The 26,359-nt window shown below is 40.0% G+C and overlaps 1 protein-coding gene across 1 annotated transcript in view; it reads left to right on the top strand.

Annotated features, from left to right (window-relative positions):
* The window catches only part of LOC136873963 (uncharacterized), a 199,216-nt gene that overhangs the window by 96,476 nt on the left and 76,381 nt on the right, over nucleotides 1-26,359 (top strand). Inside the window, exon 4 of the mRNA XM_067147361.2 lies at nucleotides 7,375-7,563. Coding sequence (XP_067003462.2) covers nucleotides 7,375-7,563 — 189 coding nt within the window. The remainder of the gene's footprint in view (nucleotides 1-7,374; nucleotides 7,564-26,359) is intronic.

Here is a 26,359-nt window from a genome sequence, read left to right as displayed (position 1 = left end):
AGCTATGTGTGCGTGTTTGAAATTATACCACGTCTATAGTATGTAGATTAAAGAGAACAACTATTTATGATTAGCTTAAAGTTACGATGTTTTAGAAGAAACCAAGTTTCAGCCTGCTGAGGTCAGACATAGCTATGCGTGCGTGTTTGAAATTATAAGATTAACCTCTTCTATGACATGCAGATTAAAGAAAATAACTATTTTTCAATAGACTAAAGTTACGATGTTTTAGAAGAAACCAAGTTTCAGCCCGTTGAGGGCAGACATAGCTATGTGTACGTGTTTGAAATTATACCACGTCTATAGTATGTTGATTAAAGAGAACAACTATTTATGATTAGCTTAAAGTTACGATGTTCGGAAGAAACCAAGTTTCAGCCTGCTGAGGTCAGACATAGCTATGCGTGCATGTTTGAAATTATAAGATTAACCTCTTATATGACATGCAGATTAAAGAAAATAACTATTTGTCAATAGACTAAAGTTACGATGTTCGGAAGAAACCAAGTTTCAACCCGTTGAGGTCAGACATAGCTATGTGTGCGTGTTTGAAATTATACCACGTCTATAGCGTGAGGATTAAAGAGAACAACTATTTATGATTAGCTTAAAGTTACGATGTTCGGAAGAAACCAACTTTCAACCTGTTGAGGGCAGACATAGCTATGTGTACGTGTTTGAAATTATACCACGTCTATAGTATGTTGATTAAAGAGAACAACTATTTATCAATAGACTAAAGTTACGATGTTCGGAAGAAACCAAGTTTAAGCCTGTTGAGGACGGACATAGCTATGTGTGCGTGTTTGAAATTATACCACGTCTATAGTATGTAGGTTGAAGAGAACAATTATTTATGAATAGCTTAAAGTTATGGAAGAAACCAAGTTTCAGCCTGTTGAGGGCAGACATAGCTATGTACGCACCTCGCGTGAGGATTAAAGAGAACAACTATTTATCAATAGACTAAAGTTACGATGTTTTAGAAGAAACCAAGTTTCAACGAATAGAGGTCAGACATACCTTAAAATCTTCGCGCTGCAAACTATTACTCGGATGTATAAAATGCGTGCGTTCAAGCCTGAAACTCGAATGATAATATTCTGGTCGTACCTAAAAAAGAAGAAACATATATGAATGTAGTGTAGGGTACATCATCTAACCTAATTATCTTTGCAACTCAAAGTTCGAAAACATACCTTTAAAAAAATGCACGTGCTGCAGGCTGTTACTGGGATGAATAAAATTGCGTACTTTCGAATGGTACCTAAAAAAAAGAATAAACATATATGAATGTAGATGTCTAGCGTAGAAGTTGCTTTGCGAAAAGTAACTAACAGTTCTACCTTACCTTAAGATAAAGGCTGAAGAATAATATTTACAGCAGACGGGAGATGTGTGTGTGTACGTAATAAACGCATACAGAGAACTGTGAGCACTTCGCGCAGACTGCAGCGGCTAAATATTCTGCTTGTTACCAAGCGGATGTGGAAAAATCGCTGAGCTGACAACTGCAGTACAGTCGGAACGAATGCAACAAGAGCTCCCACCTATAGTCCCGCAGGCTGACGTATTCGAACCTCCTGTTGATGCCGAGGTGTTAGAATTTAAGAGTTCGATCCTTGGAAAGTTAGCGTGTGATCCTCGACTTCTCGAGGGTACATCCGCGGTATTCCTTACCTGTAGGTATTGAGCTAAAGCTAGATCATGTAATGACGATCGCGCAGGCCCCTCGCCTAGCATTTACGGCTTCTAGTTCGAACCCGCTATCTTCCGAAGTAGCGAGAATGATTGAAGAGTGTTTGAGGGTGATTCATTTGTTGGATGGAGTTGTTAAGCTGGCTTCTTCAGCGGGAGTAGGCTATGTGTCGGTACCGGGATATCTAGTTATAAAACCCGCTACAACAAATTTATCACGTATACTGCGATTTAAAATCCTAGTCAGGAAGGGCAGCCGGTCGTAAAACTATGGTGTGAGGCGGGGTGTGCAAAAAAGCTAGCTATAAGTAAGGGCTGTTGATGGGGACGTTAAACCTTGTGCAGACTCCTTCGAAAATGATTTTTTGAGTACAAGACTTGACGGTGATTCATTTGTCGGATGGAGGCAATAAGCCTTGTGCAGGCTTCTTCAGCGGGAGTAGGCTATGTGTCGGTACCGGGATATCTAGTTATAAAACCCGCTACAACAAATTTATCACGTATACTGCGATTTAAAATCCTAGTCAGGAAGGGCAGCCGGTCGTAAAACTATGGTGTGAGGCGGGGTGTGCGAGAAAGCTAGCAGCGTTAAACCTTGTGCAGACTCCTTCGAAAATGATTTTTTGAGTACAAGACTTGACGGTGATTCATTTGTCGGATGGAGGCAATAAGCCTTGTGCAGGCTTCTTCAGCGGGAGTAGGCTATGTGTCGGTACCGGGATATCTAGTTATAAAACCCGCTACAACAAATTTACCACGTATACTGCGATTTAAAATCCTAGTCAGGAAGGGCAGCCGGTCGTAAAACTATGGTGTGAGGCGGGGTGTGCAAGAAAGCTAGCAATAAATAAGGGCTGTTGATGTGTTTTAACCTCTCCGTACAATCATGATATTTTACGTTAGGAACTTACATAGGCTAAATGCTACACATTCCGTGGCAGAGCCAGGAATCGAACTCGGACCTCCGAGGGTAGCAGCTAACTACTACACCACAGAGGAGTACTATTTCAGAATATTTTACAACCTTAATTAGTACTGTGTTTTAAGAGCTTACATGGGACTCAGCTAAGAAGACGTTCGCGAGTTACAAGCACGCAGTGTCCTCGTTCAAGGTCGAGCCGGAAGATACGTGTACAATTTCAGCTAACACACGCATTCCACACAACTCGCTCAGAATGACTGTGCCGATGCTTCAAGGACTGTAGAACAAATCTATAGCCTACAGTATGCATGCCTCTCACCCGGTAGTCTCGGGTTCGATTCTCTTGGGAATAAAAATGTGTTTAAATCGCATGAATTTGTTGAGTTATCCTTCCTGATGCAAAACTAGCAGTATCTAACCTCATACACTATAGTTTTCAACCGGTTGCCCCTTCCTGGCAACTCGGATTAAGAATCTGTTTTACAACGTCTAACACGGGGAATCGGGGATTTACAGCTGGATGCACTTCTTAGATTTTAAATCACGAACTATTGTTTTACGGCCGGATGCCCTTCCTGACGCAAAACTAAGATTTTTAAATCACAAGAATTTGTTTTAAGACTAGTCGCCCTTCCTGATGCAAAACTGGCAGTATCTAGCCTCTCACGTCATACACTATTGTTTCGACCGGTTGCCCTTCCTGACGTCAAAGAACTCGGATTAAGAATCTGTTTTACAACTTCTAACATGAGAATCGGGGATTTACAGCTTAAAGATGGCGGATGACAGCTGTCAAAAAAGCACATAGGTTTGTAAAGCACGTGGAATTTGCCGCCACCGGGGCAACACTGTTCTCTCTGGATTAAAAGCTTTGTTTCCAAACAAGAGCACGTGGAATTTGCCGCCACCCGGCAGCACGGTGATTAAAGATGGCGGATGACAGCTGTCAGAAAAGCACATAGGTTTGTAAAGCACTTGGAATTTACCACCGCTACATAGAGTTCAGCACTGTTCTCAAAGATGGCGGATGACAGCTGTCAGAAAAGCGCATAGGTTTGTAAAGCACGTGGAATTTACAACCACCACATAGAGGGCAGCACTGTTCTCAAAGATGGCGGATGACGGCTGTCAGAAAAGCGCATAGGTTTGTAAAGCACTTGGAATTTGCCACCGCTACATAGAGGGCAGCACTGTTCTCTCTGGATTAAAGATGGCGGATGACAGCTGTCAGAAAAGCGCATAGGTTTGTAAAGCACGTGGAATTTACCGCCACCACATAGAGTGCAGCACTGTTCTCAAAGATGGCGGATGACAGCTGACGAAATTGCCCGCAGCACAGTGCTCAAAGATGGCGGATGACAGCTGTCAAAAAAAGCACGTGGCTTTGTTTCCCAACAAGAGCACGTGGAATTTGCCACCACCACATAGAGTGCAGCACTGTGATTAAAGATGGCGGATGACGGCTGTCAAAAAAGCGCGTGAGTTTGTTTCCAAACAAGACCACGTGGAATTTACCACCACCACATAGAGGGCAGCACGGTGCTCTCTTGATTAAAGATGGCTGCTGTCACGTGGAATTGTCTGCCACCACAGGTATCTAGCTAAAGAGGGCAGCACTGAGGTTTGCGATGCAAGATGGCTGCTGTCAAAAAGCATTTTTCAAATTATCCGCCACCACATTTCAAAGGTAAGTAGCTAAAGAGGGCAGCACTGTGCTCTATAGATTAAAGATGGTGGATGACAGCTGTCAAAAAACACGTGGCTTTGTTTACCTCACGCTAGTTAGGTTAAGTTGGTAGCACTAAGGTTTAGACCCGTCAAGATGGCAGCACTGCCGATGACAGGTTACGAAAGAGGGCAGCACAGTGCTCAAAGATGGCGGATGACAGCTGTCAAAAAAGCACGTGGTTGTCAAAAAGCACGTGGCTTTGTTTACTACACAGGTTTAGGCCCGTCAAGATGGCAGTACTGAGGTTAGCGATGCGTTGTTTTCTGTCAAAAAGCACGTGGCTTTGTTTACAAATCTGTCAAAAAGCACGTGGCTGTCAAAAAACACGTGGCTTTGTTTACCTCACGCTAGTGAGGTTAAGTTGGCACTACTGAGGTTTAGGCCCGTCAAGATGGCAGTACTGAGGTTTGCGATGCGTTGTTGTCGATGACAGCTGTCAAAAAGCACGTGGCTTTGTTTACAAATTCAAATTTCCCGCGGGAGGTGGAGGAGGCATCTGGGAGGCCTCTGGCTGAGGTGGAGGTGGAGGTGGCATCTGGGAGGCCTCTGGCTGAGGTGGAGGTGGAGGTGGCCTCTGGGAGCCTGAGGTGGAGGTGGCCGCCGAACTGTCCAATTATACTACTCACCGGAGTAGTACCCCGGCATGAAATGATGAAGACGACACATACACCCAGTCCCCGTGCCAGCGAAATTAACCAATTATGGTTAAAATTCCCGACTCTGCTGGGAATCGAACCCGGGACCCCTGTGACCAAAGGCCAACACGCTAAACATTTAGCCATGGAGCCGGACATTACAGCTATGGAAGACATATTTATGACCATTTGATTTTCCCATAGGGAGATTTGACATCATTTTCTTCCTGTTAAACGCCGTGTGCGCTACTAGTCGATCGGGCTGCCTTCGATTAAATTCATCAACGTCTCTTCGGGAGTAATCATCACGTCCACAGAAAAGAATAACCTCTACACACTCTTCAGTAGTCAAAAAGAATTATCTGCAACAATAAACTGGACTGCTTTTATCTAAATCGTAATCCATTTTATGGTGCGGAACTTTTGGCGCATCCTGTAAATTTAACAGATTACACTACCCAGCATGATTTTTGTGGCAAAGCATCTGATACGTGATTTTAACTAAATAAGGTCTCCTGATTTCAGAAATGTCATTGGTTCTGTTGTATCACTTCTAGTTTTCGTGTTAGTTGCCATTTACTGTCTGAAAATGTGTCTTTTTTTTTTTGCTAGGGGCTTTACGTCGCACCGACACAGATAGGTCTTATGGCGATGATGGGATAGGAAAGGCCTAGGAGTTGGAAGGAAACGGCCGTGGCCTTAATTGAAAATGTGTCATTGTGGCACAGTGCTGCTTTGTGATAACAGCGAATCGGCTGTTGTTAGAGTGGCCGTGGTTAGCTTAAAAGCTGTACTACTTCATAACAGAAACATTCTAGCTTCGATTCCTGTGGCACATTCCGTTTCACTAAAAGAAAATTATATCACAATGCAAACTGTTTTAGATAAAATCAAATATCATGAGCACCGGTGGCATGTGTGTAGTGACTTGAAGGTATGTGGTATTCTGTTAGGACAACAAGCAGGTTAAACTAAATTCCCTTGTTATTTGTGTGAATGGGACATCAGAGCTCGGAACAAACACTGGTCTACACCTTCCTGGCCCAAGAGACGAGTTTTGACACCTGGTGTGAAAAATGTTACAAATGATGCCTTAATTGAGCCACAAAAAATTATTTTGCCACCACTGGGAATCATGAAGCAGTTCATTAAGGCCTTGGACACAAGTAGCCCTTGTTTCAAGTACACTGCAAGCAAATTTCCACATTTATCTGCTGCAAAAGTCAAGGAAGGCATTTTTAATGGACCACAAATTAGAAAGCTTCTGAAAGACAGAAACTTTGAACAGACGATGAATGCCGTTGAACTCGCTGCATGAAATTCAATAAGAGACGTCATAATGAAGTTCCTAGGAAATGTAAAGGATGAACAACAAAAAACAATAGTGAAATCGATGTTGGATGATATGAAAGAGTTGGGGTGTAGAATGAGTCTGAAGCTGCACTTTCTTCATTCTCACCTCGATCACTTTCCGGAAAATCTTGGGTCTGCTAGCAAAGAGATGAGAGAGAGGTTCCAAGGAGGCAGAAAGAAGATACCAGGGGAGGTTGGATGAACCAATGATGGCCGACTATGGTTGGTGTTTGAAATAAGAAGACAAACTTGATGCAGTCAGACGCTGGGCAGCCAAGCGTTCATTCCAAGGGGACATCTAGGACTGTTAAAGTTTATTTTGTTCACATTTATGAATTCATAAAGATACTGAATAAAAGTTGCATTGTTTGCTTGTAAATCGCGTTTAATTGTCAAAATAAATTGCTTTCATTGCCTCAGAGTTGTTTTTATGTGTTTTGTGTAAATCAGTATTATATTACAATAAATGCTAAATAGTTCGTTGTAATTTTATACTCAATAATTATTCATTGTATATAATAATTCAAGACAATATTCAACTATTTCAAAACATATATATATTAATACAAAAAATTAGAAATATTTCCAAAATTATCAACATTTTTCAGTACTTTTCACATGCAATATTCAGGTCTATCTCTTATTTTGATATACCTATTGCGAGAAAATGTGCCGTGATACGTAGAAACGGACAACGGATTCATGTTCAGCGACCCAAAATTAGTGAAGATCACCTATCACACCTCGTGCCGCAAAAAGAAAGTTTGAAAATGCTGGGTTGTGGATTATTTAATCGTAAATACATTGTATATCAGCTATTTATTTCATAACACAATGGCATATTATGTAAGATACTTCTAATTGTTTTAAGTTACTGGCCTGAGAAGTTAAATATAGAGTATTATAAAGTTTCACGGATCCAAGGAAGTAATTAATGCACAGTACCCAATTCTTATCAGCTATTTATTTACTAGAATGTGTTACTATGTCATCAAACTATTCACTGACTTTAAAAAAAATGTATTTCCTTCTTTCAGGATACGTGGTAGGCTCGATGACGTGGTGATCAATAATCTGTCATCTTACAAACTTGAACGGATCGCTAATGACCTGGACAACTTGAAGATAGAATTTACGCTGAGTTTCAAACCTATTTCACTCTCTGGGCACTACAACGTGACGGGCAAGGCAGGGTTTATCGACATCTTTGGCAACGGCCCCTTCTCGTAAGTACAGAATTGCAGATCTTTTATATTTATTTATTTATTTATTTATTTATTTATTTATTTATTTATTTATTTATTTATTTATTTATTTATTTATTTATTTATGTATTTATGCATTTATTTATTTATTTATTTATTTATTTATTTATTTAGAATCAGCAACAGCATAACGCCGAATTACAAAGAGAACAAGAACAAATCCTATTAACACCCTTAATAGTATAACAGAAATAATATATAACACTAAGGCTATACTGAACGGTATTAATGCTATCAATAGCGAGCAGATTCATATGCACTTAAAACGGAAAAATATGCATGCATCTATGCACTAGAAATCAACAATATATGCACTCGTGTATGCACTATTGCATATTCGGTACATAATCTTGTTTTTCTCCCTATGTATAGGTTTGGTTGTCCAAATATAAACTGCTGAAGCAGAATACTTTTAGTTGTTTTTTCTTTTGGAATGATTTAGTGGTTACTGGTCTTCATATAATATAGAAATGAAAATATAGGTTATAGATCCAACATAGCAGCGACTCCGGCGAGCTCGCAATTTACTAAACAAGCTTGCCAACGTCGGCACATTATCCATATATACTGAATAACACGAAAGGTGAACGGTAAAGGTAGGTTAGATCTACAAAATATTGGTCTAGACTGGTTAGTGATAAGACCATAGGGACAAAGGAAATGGTGGTACTATTTAGTTTCAGGTTGTTTCAAATTCTTCTATGTAAGTAAGAATACGTTTTGGGGCGGGTAGGTTGGTCCCTGCCAAGTATTGAGGAAGGATCTCTTCTCTCTGCTACTTCACGTATCGTAAAACATTATTCATCTATGATTCCAACATCCGAAGCGAATACCAAACGACAGGAAGCATGATCAACAAATGGCAAATAAGTTAATATGGGAAGGGCAGTTGATTCAGAAAGTGATGGAACCAACTAGAGGGAAGAATATTCTGAATGTCGTGCTGGTAAAACCAGATGAGCTCTATAGAGAAACCGAAGTAATAGATGGTATTAGTGATCACGGAACTGTTTTTGTCGTAGTTAAAAATAAATGTGAAAGAAAGAAAGGTATTAAAATTAGGTCTATTAGGCAGTACCATATGGCTAATAAAAAGGCATGAGGGAGGTTTAAAAAACTATGATCGGTGGAAAACGGTAAATAAAAAAGGTAAACAGGCTCTGAGATGGGTTTAAAGCAATTTTTGAGGAATGTGAAAAGAGGTTTGTACCTTTAAATGTGGTAAAGAATGGTAAAGATCCACTATATTATAATAGAGAAGTAAAGAGACTAAGAAGGAGGTGCAGGTTGGAAAGAAATAGAGTTAGAAATGGCTGTGGAAGTAAGGAGAAATTGAAGGAACTTACTATGAAATTGAATCTAGCAAAAAAGTCTGCTAAGGATAACATGATGGCAAGCACAATTGATGGTCATACAAATTTTAGTGAAAATGGAAGGGTATGTACAGGTACTTTAAGGCAGAAGTAGGTTCCAAGAAGGATATTCCAGGAAACATTCATGAACAAGGGAAGTGTGTATGCGAGGATCTTCAAAAGGCAAGAGTATTCAGTCAGCAGTATGTAAAGATTGTTGGTTATAAGGATAATGTCCAGATAGGGGAGGTGAGTAATACTAAAGAAGTATTAAAATTTGCAAATGATAACAATGACATTTACAGTAAGATACAAAAGTTGAAAACTAGAAAAGCTGCTGGAATTGATAAGATTTCTGGAGATATACTAAAGGCAATGGGTTGGGATATAGTACCATATCTGAAGTATTTATTTGATTATCGTTTGCATGAAGGAGCTATACCAGATGAATGGAGAGTTTCTATAGTAGCCCCTGTGTATAAAGAAAAGGGTGATAGACATAAAGCTGAAAATTACAGGCCAGTCAGTTAGACATTAATTGCATGTAAGCTTTGAGAAGGCATTATTTCTGATTATATTAAACACCTTTGCGAAATTAATACCTGGTTTGACAGAAAGCAGTTTGGGTTTAGGAAAAATTATTCCACTGAAGCTCAACGTGTGGGATTCCATGAAGATATAGCGGGTATCCTGGACTCAGGAGGTCAAATGGACTGTATTGCGATTGACCTATCTAAGGCATTTGATAGGTTAGATCATGGAAGACTACTGGCAAAAATGAGTGAATTGGACTAGAAAAAGAGTGACTGAATGGGTGACTATATTTCTAGAAAATAGAACTCAGAAAATTAAAGTAGGTGAAGCTTTATCTGACCCTGTGATAATTAAGAGGGGAATTCCTTAAGGCAGTATTATTGGACCTTTATGTTTTCTCATATACGTATATATCAATGATATATGATGCTTGTTGTTTTAAGGAGCCTAACAAATGATATATGTAAAGAAGTGGATTCATAGATAAGGCTGTTTGCAGATGATGTTATTCTCTACAGAGTAATAAATAAGTTACAAGATTCTAAGCAACTGCAAAATGACCTCGATAATGTTGTGAGATGGACAGCAGGCAATGGAATGATGATAAACGGGGTTAAAAGTCAGGTTGTGAGTTTCACAAATAGGAAAAGTCCTCTCAGTTATAATTACTGCGTTGATGGGGTGAAAGTTCCTTTTGGGGATCACTACAAGTAGCTAGGTGTTAATATAAGTAAAGATCTTCATTGGGGTAATCACATAAATATGATTGTTAATAAAGGGTAGAGATCTCTGCACATGGTTATGAGGGTATTTAGAGTTGTAGTAAGGATGTAAAGGAGAGGGCATATAAGTCTCTGGTAAGACCCCAACTAGAGTATGGTTCCAGTGTACGGGACCCCTCACCAGGATTACTTGATTCAAGAACTAGAAAAAATCCAAAGAAAAGCAGCTCGATTTGTTCTGGGTGATTTCCGACAAAAGAGTAGCGTTACAAAAATGTTGCAAAGTTTGGGCTGGGAAGACTTGGGAGAAAGGAGACGAATTGCTCGACTAAGTGGTATGTTCCGAGCTGTCAGTGGAGAGATGGCGTGGAAAGACATCAGTAGACGAATAAGTTTGAGTGGTGGCTTTAAAAGTAGAAAATATCACAATATGAAGATATATATACATCGTATGGTTGTACACTGCCTGCTGTCATTTCTTGATGGATACAGTACTTTTGCATCCATCTCTTGGTACAGGCCAGAGTAAAGTGTAGCTTCCACCGAAGTCCCAGTCAACATCCATGGCTGTGACAATATGGAAGTTGCTGGGGTATGGGTAGTGCTGAGTAATGACGTTCCGAGCATGGCTAGTGCATCTGAGTGTTATGAAAGGTGCTGCTCATAGGGTCAGTCATGCTGCAATAGTACTTTCCGACCCAGTGAGGAAAGCAATGGCAAAATACCTCACTCCTCATCTTGCCTAGTACGCCTCATTTTGGTGGTGCCATTGGTTTTTTGGGATTTCCTTATAACCGCATAACCTTTGGTGGCGCTATTTGAGGATCCAACCAGTCTCTGGGCTGATGATCTAACAGACAGACAGACAGACATGGTTGTACAAGTACACAAAAGTTTACAAATAATCAAATGGAAATATCCAAATTTGACAACCATTCCAGAGCACATGGTGTCACTTGGTGTAGAGTCTTCAGACCACCATCAAATGCACGAAGTGGGCACTCTTGAACAATGTGTTGTATGGTTTGGTCCTCCACTCCACAGTCATAGGCAGCAGATGTACGGAAACCCCATTTCTTTAAGGTGTGACCACACCTCCCTCGACCCGTTCTAATGCGGTTCAGCTTCGACCAGGTTTGGCGTGATAGTTGGAATCCCTCTACCTTCCTTGTAGGATCTTCAACCAGGTGAGCAATGTTGGGTGGATGTTCGTTCCAACTTTGTTGCCACTTGTAGGTCATGTTGAAAGAATTGATACCTTCGAAATCAACCCAGGGTGGCTTGCGTGATTTCAAACGTGTTGTTGGTGGATCTTGCAGGGCATCATATAACGGAGAGTTCTTATGAGAGGTGGTCTTCTTGAGCAAGCTTACCTTAACTGCTTTCCTCCTTAGATCTTGCGGAGCGATATAGGCTAGGACTGGTAGCCACTGTGTGGGAGTAGATCTAACAGTACCAGTGATAACCCTCGTGGTCTCATTGAGTTGCACATCAATCTTAGCGGTATGAGCGCTGTTTTTCCATACAGGGGCACAATATTCACCAGCAGAATACACAAAAGCGAGTGCAGCAGAACGTAGAGTATTAGCGTCTGCACCCCAGCTGCTTCCGGCAATCTTTCGGAGTAGATTTACTCTTGAGTCAAGTTTCCTCGATAACTTGATGCATTGTTGTTTGAATGCCAAGGACCGATCCAGAGTGATCCCAAGATATATTGGATTGTAGTTATGGGGTACTTCGATTCCATCAAAAGTCACATGTAGCTTCCTTTGGGCTTCTTTATTATTTAGATGGAATGCAATAACCCAAGTCTTGTTTGGGTTGGGTTGAAGTCTCCATTTGTGGAAGTAATCACTCAGTTTCGCCAGATCACTAGTTAGAACATTCTCACAGTTCATGAAACCTTTACTCTGGATAATTAATGCTAGGTCGTCTGCATACTGGATTTTCATGGAATCTGTGTGAGGCACGCCATAGATATACATGTTAAACAAAATGGGGACCAGAGCTGAACCCTGTGGTAGGCCATTGTTTAGAATCCTCCACCTGCTAGCTTGCCCATTCAGGAACACCTTAAAGCGCCTGTCAGAAAGCATGTTGTTCATTAAAAGTGCCAACTTTTGACATGCGATGATTTCAATAAATTTGGACATCAAGCCCTCCCTCCATACCGTGTCGTAAGCTGCTATAAGATCCACGAAAAAAGCAGCTGATTTGAGACCTCGTTGAAATCCACCTTCTACTACAGTTGTCAATGTTAAGACCTGGTCGCAGCAACTCCTATGTTTTCTAAAGCTACCTTGTTCGATCAGGATGATTTGATCAATGGCCTCTTGAATGCGATTTAGAATAAGCCTTTCTACTAGCTTATAGGTCATGCTGAGTAGTGATACTGGTCGATAATGAGAAGCATCAGTTCCGTCTTTTCCCGGTTTCAAGATGGCAATTATCTTACTTGTTAGCCTGTTTGAAAGCTTCGGTAATTTTCCAGTTTTCAGAATTTCATTGAAAAATCCAATAAGCCACATCTGTTTTCGGTCTGATGACGTTAAGAAACTCTGGATATATGCCATCAAAGCCAGCGGCTTTTTTACCTTTAGCATATTCAAGGCTTTACCAAGTTCCTCAGTGCAGAAGTCACGTGAGTAGACTGGGTGTGGTTTTAGATGGGACCTCTTTATGTACAGTTCATTCTTCACAGTTCGTGTCTGTTATTTGTCTATTTTAGTTTTTGAAATATTCATCAATCTGAATGCAACAGCATTAGCATTCACATGTGTGACTGTAGTGGACAACCTGGGATCTGTACCAAGTTTCCTAATGAGGTTCCAGGCTTTCCGACTAGAATGTGTGAAGTTGAGTCCTGCCGTTGTTTTATGCCATTTTTCTCTTCTGTTCTTATTCAGAGCTTTCAAGTGGTCATCAGCTGTCACATCGTCGTGAGATTCTTGATATTTGACATATAACTCATCGCATTCTTGGGACTATCCGGGGATGAACTCCTTCCGAAAACCACGTGGGATATGAAGATATGAAGATAAAGCTGGAATACAAGGGGACAAATTGGGGCAAATATTCCTTTATAGGTAGGGGAATTAGAGATTGGAATAACTTACCAAGGAAGATGTTCAATAGATTTCCAATTTCTTTGCGATCATTTAAGAAAGGGCTAGGAGAACAACAGATAGGAAATCTGCCATCTGGACGACTGCCCTAAATGCAGATCAGTAGTGATTGATTGATTGATTGATTGATTGATTGATTGATTGATTGATTGATTGATTGATTGATTGATTGATTGATTGATTGATTGATTGATTGATTGATTGATTGATTGATTGATTGATTGATTGATTGATTGATTGATTGATTGATTGATTGATTGATTGATTGATTGATTGAAACACCACCGGAAAAAATTCACATTGTCAAGCACTTGCTAATACTGTCGACTGTCAACAACAATGCACTGTAGGCTCAAAGGCTTCTGGCGGCGAAGGGAATTTTTACATATTCATTTCTTTGTATTGTTTTACCGATTTGAATATTATCAATATATAATATTATATTTTGTCTTATACAGAATCTTGTAAAAGTAAGACCCAAGCCGACAACTTTTATTTAATTTTACATAATCTGATCACCTTCATTTCACACAAAATGTTTTCTCTTTCGATTTGATTTAAAATTTGAAGAGGCAACGTAAGTACTCCTTTTGACATCTTAAAAAGAAACAAAGAGGATAACATCCCCTGGGTAATTGTGTGCCTGCAGTATGTTTTCAAACGCCGCAGACATGAAAAGTAACTCTCACAGGTTGCTTAATTCATTGAAAAAACGTGGAAGTTCAAAAATAGACTGAACGCACTTTTCAAATACTACTCTGCAAAAAAAAAAAGGAAGCTCTTTCTTGGATATATTTGTTTGCTTTTTATTCTCCATTTTGTAAAACAAAACACTAGCTTTCAGCAAGAAGAGTTTGTGTAAAAAATGTAGAAACAAATTTTACTCTGCCCACGTCTACTTCGCTTCTATTTAGAACTTGACTTAAATGGTTGAGATCCAAGTTATTTTCTTGAAGCCTCGTCTCTATCCCTTTCTTAAGTACCGTATGTCAATAACACGAAACAGCATCGTAGCTTTGTAATACTCTTGCACTGTCTCAAATGGAGCTTTATTCCCACCACCAACTATCGCTGGATTGTTGCCTTTTCTTGGCAACTTTGCTGCGCTAAATCTACATTTGTCTTCTACCTGCGTACAGTGATTGAACAATATTGTGTAAACAATTTTCAATTCTAAAACATCAACTGTCCTGTCTTTCACTGATTTTACAACTTCGTAGGTCACACTGCTGGACTCTAGGGTCTTTGGTTATGAGTCACATTGAGTCAGAACTCTTCGGAATAAATTAAAATAAAATAAACAATAATCCTCCATTTTTGAACTGAGCATTGGCTTGTCTACCGCTGGCAGAGTGGCTTCAAATTTATCTAACAAATATTACGATACAAGCAAAATGAACAGTGTCAGTCAAGTCTGAAAAATGTTTCTACATAAGGATACAATTTTGACTTCAAATATTGTAGTACACATTAAGCAAACTAGCACAAATTAAACCTACGAAAATAGATACAGTAGAGAGTTTCCTTACTATTTAGCTACTAAAAATGTTGAAGAATGCAGCAAATCGGAACAGCCATTAAATAAAACTACAGGAGATGGACGAGACAATCACTACGCTATAACATAACCAAACAGCATTATCTGTAGCAGTAGCTCCACTTTGAGGAGGAAAACATAAATTTTTATTCCATTTTAACCGCCTGGAACTGGGAATTATTAAAGAAAAGAAATTTTTACAAACCCTATTGTCTTTACAGCTAATTATTTCCTTTAATTTCTTGAATTATTAAAAAATACTTAGCGGAAATACGCACGAAATGTTATTCGTATCGGCTAACCGAATTGTACAGCGCCACAGCAAGTAGTGGAGATCCGTGGAGCATGTGTAGCATGTTCTGCGCGAAGGGTAGCAGGGGGTATATTTTTGCCAAGGTCACCCGCTTGCCTTCGTCAATCAGGCAGTCTCACCCAGTTTAGTTCTACCTAATGTCTGTTACTTTCTTAGTGTTTAGTAAAATACTAAATGACCTTTTTAATTGTATAATTACGCCGTACTTCTACTTAATTGTAATACATGCGAAATTATTGTTCCTTTAGTGAAAGTTTTATTGTATCGTACTATTATTACCGCATTTGAGTTGGTAGACTGTCAACGCTCTATCGAAAATTCACTCAGAGAGTATTAAAAAAAATTCATAGCAATTTCTTTCAATTTTGATGTTTACCCCCGTCCACCCCCAAACCCCCGCGATATCTCTTGGATTCGGGCACTATTTGTTGTCTATACATTTTTCTCCCCCCTCCCCCTGCCTCTCCACTTCTAATTCCCAATCGCCACTACTGCCAATGTCTCCATCGGTCGGAAAGTACGCGCGATGTCAGCATCAGATCATCGAGACCGTCGTCATAAGCCACCGCCCGCAGTCTGTCGCGTTCGGCGCCTACCCGTCAGCACTTTTTCGGAACTTATTAGTTACATTTTAATTAGAACTGAGGGGAGAAGGTAAAACTGAACAATAATAAAATATATTTCCATCAACATTATAAAGGTAGCCTGCACAATTTTGCAACGATAATTTTCTTTGAGCTCAGTTAAACAGAATAAAAAGCTCTTAGGGTCTACTTGTAAATTATGTATTCCTATGTCCGTAATCTTACGAAATCTGGTTTCCTTCAGAAAATTGAGGTAGAAACTGCCACCTCTTGTCATCCCCGAATTACGCCAATGGTATGGCTTTTAGTGCCGGGAGTGTCCGAGGATATGGCCGGCTTGCCAGGTGAAGGTCTTTCGATTTGACGCCATTTGGCGACCTGCGCGTCATGATGAGGATGAAATGATGATGAAGACGACATATACACCCAGCCCCCGTGCCAGAGAAATTAACCAATGATGGTTAAATTTCCCGACCCTGCCTGGAATCGAACCCGGGACCCCTACGACCAAAGAGCAGCACGCTAACCATTTAGCCATGGAGTCGGACACGCCAATGGTTTCTAAATAACATAAAAATAAATGACATTCATATTCGTTTCCACTATCAATAAATCTCAAACTAAGATTTCACAGAGGATGGTTTCCCAGTTGTATTCCTCTTAAAACAATCATCATCACTAAGATTTAACGTTAAAAAAGAGCGCATGGCTTTTCGTTCTCTCATGGCACGTCAGGTGACTGCTAAGGCGGCGTTGCCGGATTTAACGCCATGGCTCTGTACTATCAACGACTCTGCTATAATCTGGGCCCTGTTCCATAAAAATAACTATTAATATTACCTAATAATATTAGAACTCATAAAAATAGTTATTAGTTAACCAAATTCTGTTTAATAAAGGTTTACACATGACTAATAAAATGTCTTCACTCATAATATTAGTTCATTAGTCAGCTGTCCGACTCGTTGGCTGAACGGTCAGCGTAATGGCCTTCGGTTCAGAGAGTGCCGAGATCGATTCTCGGCTGGGTCGGAGATTTTAACCTTAATTGGTTAATTCCAATGGCCCAGGGGCTGGGTGTATGTGTTGTCTTCATCATCATTCATCCTCATCACGACGCGCAGGTCGCCTATAGGAGTCTAATAGAAAGACCTGCACCTGGCGAGCCGAACCCGTCCTGGGATATCCCGGCACTAAAAGCCATACGACATTTCATTAGTCAGCTGATACAAATGGAGGTTAAAATGGATCTGTTGCATACCGTATGTTCGTGGTTTGTGTTTGTTCCTAGCAGTAGGTTAGTGCTTGACTACAATTGGCTATTAATCCATATGTTCGATAGGATCAGTTGATACTGTGCCCTATAATGCCTTCGTCAACGTCAAGCCAACGCTGAAATCTGACCAAGTACATTATAGTTACCAATACACTCACCGCCAGGCGAATCACTTTGGCACATAGCTTACCTTGCTCAATAATCCTCTTCGTCCGCACCGCGTAACAGCAATCTCCAGGGAGTATCGTGTAAGAAAAGGCTCAACGCAATAAATAAATTAAATGAAGAGGAATAAAAATGAGCAGGTCATGCACAAATCTAACCAAAATAAACAACGGTTGAGCTGCATCTTCGATTTCAACAAACTGGTTTATTACAATAAACTAAAAATTTCTGATAATGAACAAATATCCAATGAAATGTGCATAACTGGCATCACTGTCATAAACAAATCAAAATAAATTTTTTGACATAATCGGCTATCTTGATTGAAGTTGTAGACCATGTGGAGGAAATGTCTTGCATCATGGAAACACTTAACACTGCAACAGGCCGTATAATGTTTACGCCAAATAAAATGAATTGAATCATAAATCTGCTCGTAGGCGACTCAAATCTACAAAGAAGATAATCTATTTCTAACGTGAATCTATGCCTCAGTGCTCATAATTACCCTACACGTTCTAAACAAGCATACACTATACACTCTACCGTCTGGGAATCGATCGCGGGATTTCCCAAGTACAACAACCATGTGACATCAAATAAAATGAGAAGAACCTATTTACATCATGCAGATACATATGAATAGTTATGTGCCTCTTTGAATGACACCGACAATCGTGTATATAATTTCATCTTCCGGCCGTAGTATAAAAAGGTCACTGCCCTCCCATCTTCTTGACAGACAAACGCACTGTTTCTACCTTCAGACTTTCGTGTCATGACGTCAGAAAGACCCACATTGGCCCTTCAACACCTCGGCTTTTTGTATAAACTGAGCAGTCAGGCCTCCCTGTCGTAAATATCTCCGTCAGCTGACATCAAGTAAATAGAGACAAGGGGGCGACTCTCCCCTCTTTCCGACCCATGAATCTACCATACGTATTGCTCTCACTATAATATCATTACTACAGGCCATTTTATTCCTTAGAGTTCAAATTCAATACTCTAGCGCAGATAAAACTCAAATACAACTGGCCCGTTCATTATTTATGATTGGTGCTCTCAGCGGCACATTCATATACATACCCTGGCCCTCTTATCGGCACTCACATTCACAAATTACTACCTAACCATTATTTCTCATGCTATTTAGGGCCTCAACTGAATACTGTGGGCATAATAACATGATTCCTCATTTCTTATGGGTTTCCTACGACATGACTTGCTCATCTTAATACGCCAATCCGAGTGCATTCAAGAGATATAGAATATCTTAGGCTTCCTTCATTCGACAAATAACCGTGCAGGCTACCCTGATCATGCACTTTCCTAGTCCCTAAACTGCCTGTCTTGGTTACACTCATATAAGACCGCATAGGTCCCGGTGAAATGAAAATACACGAGCTAAATTTCCCTACCTTGAACATAATATCTCTGCAATAATGACACTAACGAAACATATGAGAACAACATGCAAATATTAACTATCTAACTAAGCTTGAGTCCTGGGCATAAATTTTATTTACACGGGCATTAATATCCCAACCTATTTACATATTGGCGGAAGGCCAAATTTATCTACAATTGACCTAACCATTATCATACTGCTGCATGCTTAAACAATGGAATTATCTGGCCTGTGTCTGATGATATAACTGAACAGTCCCTCTATGGACATTGGGAATTTACGCCATCATGTTGACGTTAGAAGCTGGTGACAGCACTCGTGGTTCGATGACTGGTGACATCCTGGTCGGCTGTGATGTTCTCTGCAAATCGTTCAGTGACTTGATTATCGCCTCCTCGATGTCGTGATGATTGGACGTCGCTGATGTCCACGTTCGCACCTCGATGCCGTGAAGAACGCTCGGCAGCTTCGGTCCCAATTACCCCCAATTACCGCTTCAACGTGATGGATGAGCAGTGTCCAGTCCACGCGTGATGTATGAGAAACTGTAAGGAAAATCAGATTACAATGTGTCCTCAATTCGATGCCTATATCTCTCCTCTAACCTTTTATTATAATCCCATAATATCAGGTCGAATTCTGAGCGTTCTCCTTGTAAGCCAGTTACTCAATTCTCAACTGCAATTTACTTTACTCTTGACCGCTCTTTCTACTGACCGAATTGAATTAATATCAACCTTCTGAGCCTACACTAGTATGTGCCATTCGTTTAGGACAATATTAGCCTCAGATTATGCGATGTGACTATGCATTAACACCATTACTAGCAACGGAATATTCTCACAGTAAAGCAGGTCAACACTTGCTGTACAAAGTTCTGATCTCTATTACAAATGGTTGTTATTTACACGTCTCAAGTATAAGGTGAACTCTGACTGCGTTGCTTGTAGATAAAGGTGGTCTTCTCTTCGCTGAGTAGCGGCGTGACAGACACCTACGTGACAGCGATAAACACAGTGAAATTACTCTCGCGTCCGCGGCAGTCGTATATATTAGCGATCTCACATCCACGCTACCAAGCTCTACGTGTGTGGGCTTCATGCGTGCCCGCGGAGTGGAAAATTTCTCCCGCGGTATACCTATTAATTACTCATACCTGTATTGTGATTACAACTAGTGCCATGCAGCATATCAAAATTTTCAGAAAAATATCCTGATTGTAGTTCTTGCATCCAATCCTCTGCATTCCTCTTGTAGTCAAAGATATTGAATCAATTCTTTTCCCTCCAACACAAAATTCCCCGCGATTTCTCACGGAGCTGCTTGCGTTCCACGCTGCAAGTAAAGAGGTTCGCTGGGGTAATACATTTTAATGAGCATCTAGAAACTTCAGCTCGCTTCTGACGCAAAGTTCTTCTCTAAAAGCGCGCAATCTGAGATACTATTACACAATAAGATGCCACCCAAGGCCCTTTCTTTGTGGTCTCATACATTTCCCATAACTATTATTATATCAACATTCTTTGACCATGAACAGAATGGTTCAATACTTTCGTTGTTGTGATTTTGATACATACGAGAATTGATAAAAGAAATGAAAGTAATGTGAGAGAAGAAAGTTTCTTTGCGAAAAGTGATAGAGTTAAAGCAGCAACTATTTTGCACACTATAACCCACCTTGTTCTTTTTTATTTTACGTGCTCTTAAAAATCTCTGTTCAGATGGACTACCAAAATCTTGGTTTACTACTCCCTGTGGGTGGGGGTAAAATAACACCTACGGTATCTCCTGCTTGTCGTAAGAGGTAACCAAAAGGGGCCCCAGGGGCTCTCAACCTAGGAACGTGGGTTGGCGATCACGGGGCCCTGAGCTGAGTCCTGGCACTGCTTCCACTTGTGCCAAGCTCCTCACTTTCATCTATCCTATCCGACCTCCTTTATTCAATTCTTGTTCTTTTCTGACCTTGACGGTATTAGGTTGCGAGGCCTAGAGAGCTATTTTCATACCCTCCGTGGCCCTTCTCTTTCTTTAGCCGATACCTTCATTATTCGAAGTGTCGGATCCCTTTCATTTTTCTATCTCATTAGTGTTATACAGAGGATGGTTTCCTAGTTGTACTTCCTCTTAAAACAATAATCATCACCACCTTGGTTTATTGGTGGTATAAGCCAAGATTTTAAAGGTTAGCTGGAGTCTCCGAGCAGAACTGCACTAAGGAAACACATCATGCTGTGTATCACTACCAACCCGTGGAGTGGAATGTGAAGCTGCTGTTTTGAGGTTATGCTTCATTCCGTCCTATCAAGCAAATACGGTACTCAAAAGTTCTGTAATCTAACCTAAATCTCTCATTGCATCCATATGTTTGTTACATATCAGTACAGTATGTTTTGGCCTAACATGTATTGAACGGTGAATACTTACGCTCGTTCCTCATCACTATTTGAATCAGAGTCGACCATTTCAAAGATCATCACGATTTTATGTCAAAATATTAAAATACGGTATCACTCACTTTGGTTTCACTAATAATATGGATTATGAATCAAAATACACTCATGGAAATAATCCCAATAATATGAGTAACTTTTATTAAAAACATATCAGATGTAAGGCTTTTCAGGCGTTTGCTCTATTAACCAGCGTTTCGTCTTAGGTCTGACACCAGACTCGTCAGAGTGGGATATGTCAGACCCTACCCACTGACGCTGGGTGTATGCAGGTGAGCTTATCAGAAGCCAATATAAGGGGCACAGTCTCATAACTGCATACGGGAGATAAATCGCCACAGTGGAATTATTGCCCGCCTTATATTAGTCATGTTGTCTAGGAAACAATTGACTAATATCATTAGGAATGTCTACTAATAATTTCGACTCATAAACTAATTAGTAATATTAGCTAATAACTCTATGAAACATAATACTAATATTATTAGTTAATATTGTTGGTTTCTTACTAATAATATTAGTGAAAGATATTTTATGAAACAGGGCCCTGTATTGACATAACCTAATTATCATTCTGCAGAATAGAAATTAAATCACACCAAACCAAACCAAACCAAACCAAACCAAACCCCTTGGCACTACAGCCCTTGAAGGACCTTGGCCTACCAAGCGACCGCTGCTCAGCCCGAAGGCCTTCAGATTGCAAGGTGTCGTGTGGTCAGCACGACGATTCCTCTCGGCCGTTATTCTTGGCTTTTGAGACCGAATTAAATCATACCACCGCATGTAAATCTGGAAACAACAATATATTTCACTGCATTTTCACAATTGCAATAAACTTTTAATAAGAACTTTATGATTCAAATAACTGGCAAGTGTGGGTACATTTAAAGATTCATATATTTTGCATTTCTCCTCCTGCTTACTCATGGGGTGTTTGAATAACAAAGAAGTTACATTTTCCATTGAAAACATCTGTAAATACGTCGATAAGTATCATTTAAACTTTATGAAGGGAACTTCAATAAGGATGATACATTTCACGCTAATGTCATGGACAAAAGACATTACCTTAATATTCTTTTCTTCAGCATGAGAAGTTTATAGTTACCCGATTCATATGCGTATTCCGAAAACTCGCTCATACCTTTTTATTCGACTAATCGTTATTTATTTCATCGAAGACCCTCATTAAAATCTATTTATTTAACTAAATGCATTTATTCCACAAGTCATCTTATCGCGTATCCTCAAATCCTTACTAAAATCCTCGAAGACATATTATAACTCTACTCCATAATAAACTTCATCATCCACTGCAATCCAGTAAGGAAATTTCTTGTAGTGGTGGGCAAAACTCTCGTTCGAGATACTCGAGACTGGCGTCACCACTCTCGATGCATCTTCGAGGTCTACGTAGGGATAGGCATAACCAAGACCAACTACAATTACATCGGACCGTAATCCAGAAAAAACATGGCGAACATCGGTGTACGATATGAGAGATTGTGGGAAAGGTTATGTATGCTTATTCCGAGTCACCGAAAGAAAATATCACAAGTCGAACGTCATGAAATGCAACTCACTAACTCAAAATATGAATAATTAAACACCAAAAGTAGCTTCATCGCGTATTGTAAGTCTAAATGAAATTTCAGAGGGGAAAATAACGAAGGGGGAATTATTGTATCAATGTCCGGTTGAAACAGACACAGAGTATAAGAATATTTCACATATAAATCTACGGTCAGCAAATACGATATATAGATGTCAACAAAGAACATTATTAACCTTAAATTAAATGCTATGTAACACCACCACAGCCAATTATGTAAAAAACGCAAACATTTCTCCAACAAAATTTCAACTCTCAAAAATCCACCTGTGTTGTTGAGTAGGTACAAGTTATATTTGTATGATACACTTGACCAACTAAAGCACTCGTCACCTTAAAACTCACCAGAATTGATGCCATAATAGTATTTTATATAAAAAAGAACATAATCCTCATGTTCACTCACGGGAAATGGGGTTAGGTTTAGTTTGCGCATGTTCATTGTAAAACGTTGAAAATTAATAATTAATGTTATTTGCCTTACGTCCCACTAACTACTTTTATGGTCTTCGGAGACCCCGAGGTGCCTGAATTTAGTACCGCAGGAGTTCTTTTACGTGCCAGTAAATCTACCGACACGAGGCTGTCGTATTTGAGCACCTTCAAATACCACCGGACTGAGCCAGGATCGAACTTGCCAAGTTGGGGTTAGAAGGCCAGCGCCTTAACCGTCTGAGCCACTCAGCCCGGCACGTTGAAAATTAATTACATTCTTGTACCACCGTTCAAGATTAATTTAGTCTCTAAATCATAAATCTTGGTCATGATTTTCCGGATCTTTCTGGGACTGATTTAATTTTCTTTGTGGTAAGGTACCTACGTTAGCTGATAGGGCAAATGCTAGGATAGGCTCCATTAGATTTAACTTCGGAAATTTGTGCGGCACTCGAATTAGATCACCACCTTCTATAGCTGGCTCTGTGGATCAGTTGGTAGAGTGTCGGCCTCCGGATCCCAAGATAGCGGGTTCAAACCCGGCAGAGGTAGTCGGATTTTTGAAGGGCGGAAAAAAGTCCATTAGACACTCCATGTCGTACGATGTCGGCATGTAAAAGATCTCTGGTGACACATTTGGTGTTTACCCGACAAAATTCTTTAAATCTCAGCCATAGACGCCCAAGAGAGTTTCGGTTTACTCGGTCTGCCATCTAGTGGGCCTAGAATAAAACGGAACGTCGAAATTGACGAGCAGACAGCCAGATGGCGTCAAATTGAAATGTCTGCACACGGTAGCTGAGGCCATACGATTATTATTATTATTACCACCTTCTATGGGTATATAATGTCTTCCCTCACAATACAATTGATTTCAAAAATGATAAAATTATTAATGCACACAACATTATTAGTCTATGATTCGGTTCTAAGTTTACCTTAACCCAATTGTGCCTTAATACTAGGTCTTTTGGAAACGGCAACACTGAAGCTCTTACTTACATCCAGGCATACAGCACATTAAAATATAAACATATTGCATAGGTACACTAAAAATGAAGAAAATACTTTCAGCGGAGAACACGAGAATCAACCTAATCACCGCCGATATTGTTGGAATAAATAAGCTCTTTGAAAACAAACAGATTCTTACGGCACTGAAAGAGAATCTATAAACTTCTTAAGACTATAAATAAATATAATGTACGATTAATAATGTTCAAATTTCCGTAAATATTTGGTAACATCACGGCTTACATAAATCAAAACAAACGCATGCTAGCACTCCAGCTGCCGCCATTATGGACAATTTCGATAGGTCGGTTAAGGTCTGAGATATTGTAGTTGGTCTTGGCACTACTCTCGTTTGAGATACTCGAGCCTGACGTCACTATCTCGATGCATCTCGAGGGACGCTCCAATTGGACCTCAGCCAGGACGAATATGGTAGAAACAGAAATGATTGGTAAACAAGGAACTCGAGCTGTTGGCATGGCTCAGTTGGCTAAATAACATCGCCTACGCTACGTTTTGTGGTGGTTCGAATCTTCTATTCAATTATTTTTGTTTGTTCTTGTTTTGCAATCGGAGTTTCGGCTACCAAACACACGTTTGTTCGTGCAGAAACAACCAAATCGCTAATAGAAGTAATTGTAACGTTACTGAATATACAAAATCAATAGATAATAAAATCTCTTCCACTTGAACACATGCAATATAAACCAAAAATGTAAACAAACCTGATTACCTCGTGGCCATGTCATCAGATCAGTTAGCTTTGTATCTGTATTGCACTGAAAAGTCCGGCTCCATGGCTAAATGGTTAGCGTGATGGCCTTCGGTCACACGGGCCCCGGGTTCGATTTCTGGCAGGGTCGGGAATTTTAACCTTAATTGGTTAATTTCGCTGGCACGGGGGCTGGGTCGCCTACGGGAGTCAAATCATAAGACCTGCATTTGGCGAGCCGAACTTGTCCTTGGACACTCCCGCCACTAAAAGCCATACGCCATTTCATCTCATTTTTTGCACTGAAAATAGTACTCATAATAATGTTATTTGTTTTACGTCCGTCCTAAATGCTAGTTCTTGACAGACGCCGGGGTGTGGGAATAATGTTCCGCAGGAGTTCTTTAACGTGCTGGAAGTCAACGACATGGAATTGTTACCTTTAAAACAGTAGGTACACTGACAGAACATATTGAATGCACTGTGATAAAAATATACGAGTTTCGACAGAGGGTTATCGCATTACTCAGTGTTTTGTGTTGTACGTTTTGTTTATTACATATTACTGTTTGCTACTCTGAGATTTGTGTTGTACGTTTTGGTTATTGAATATTGCAGGCATTTTCTCTGTTGTGAAGGTATTTTCACAGGTTTTTTGCTGTAATAAAACCGAATAAATCATAATTTAATTACCGGTTCTACTCTATAACGAGCCACCGGAGACCACGGGTACCTTATACCAATATACACAGAAGGTTTCCCTGAACAATTTCCGAAAGTTTGTCGATGGAGTTTGGCTTCATCCTGTATATGTGCCTTCAGGTCTGATAATATTGTGGCTGGTCTTGAACGATCCTTTTCATCGAAACGATCTATTTGTTACCATAATTATATAAAAGTATCGATAGTCCAGAAGGAGACTTAACCAGAGAACGGGTCCCTTTTCAGATACATGCACACATATGCCAGTATCTTTATGTCATTACCGGTATGTTTTCCTTTCTGTTCAAATTATTATACAACTCGATGCGTCGTAAAAGAAATGGTCTCAATAAAATGTTAAAAATATGTCACACTCTTCATTACTATTTATTTCACATACCCAGTCTCCGAACCATAGGAACTAATCAATGAAGGACAAAATACCTTACCTAGCCGAGAATCGAACCCGGAGGCCATTGGACCAAACGCCAGCACTCTAACCACTTCGCCGTGGAAGCGGTCAGTACATAAGTAAAATACAGGAAGTACAGGTAGGTAAATTGACTGCGAGTAGATTATAAAGAAGTGAGCGTATCGTCATTAGTTGTTAAAATGGTATTATTTGCTTTACGTCCCACTAACTACTTATTAAGGTTTTCGGAGACGTCATTAGTTGATCATCAGGCGAAGTATAGTCGAGGGATATAACACCACGACCGACTCCAATCCTCAGACCGTAATATTTTTTAAAAAAAGCATGGCGGTCGAAGTAGCCGGATTGCTGGTATTGGCTAACACGAAAATATCACGTGC

Source organism: Anabrus simplex, chromosome 5 (genome assembly GCF_040414725.1).
Source record: "Anabrus simplex isolate iqAnaSimp1 chromosome 5, ASM4041472v1, whole genome shotgun sequence".
In the NCBI taxonomy this organism is placed as follows: Eukaryota; Metazoa; Arthropoda; class Insecta; order Orthoptera; family Tettigoniidae; genus Anabrus; species Anabrus simplex.
This window is presented reverse-complemented; position numbering and strand designations above follow the sequence as displayed.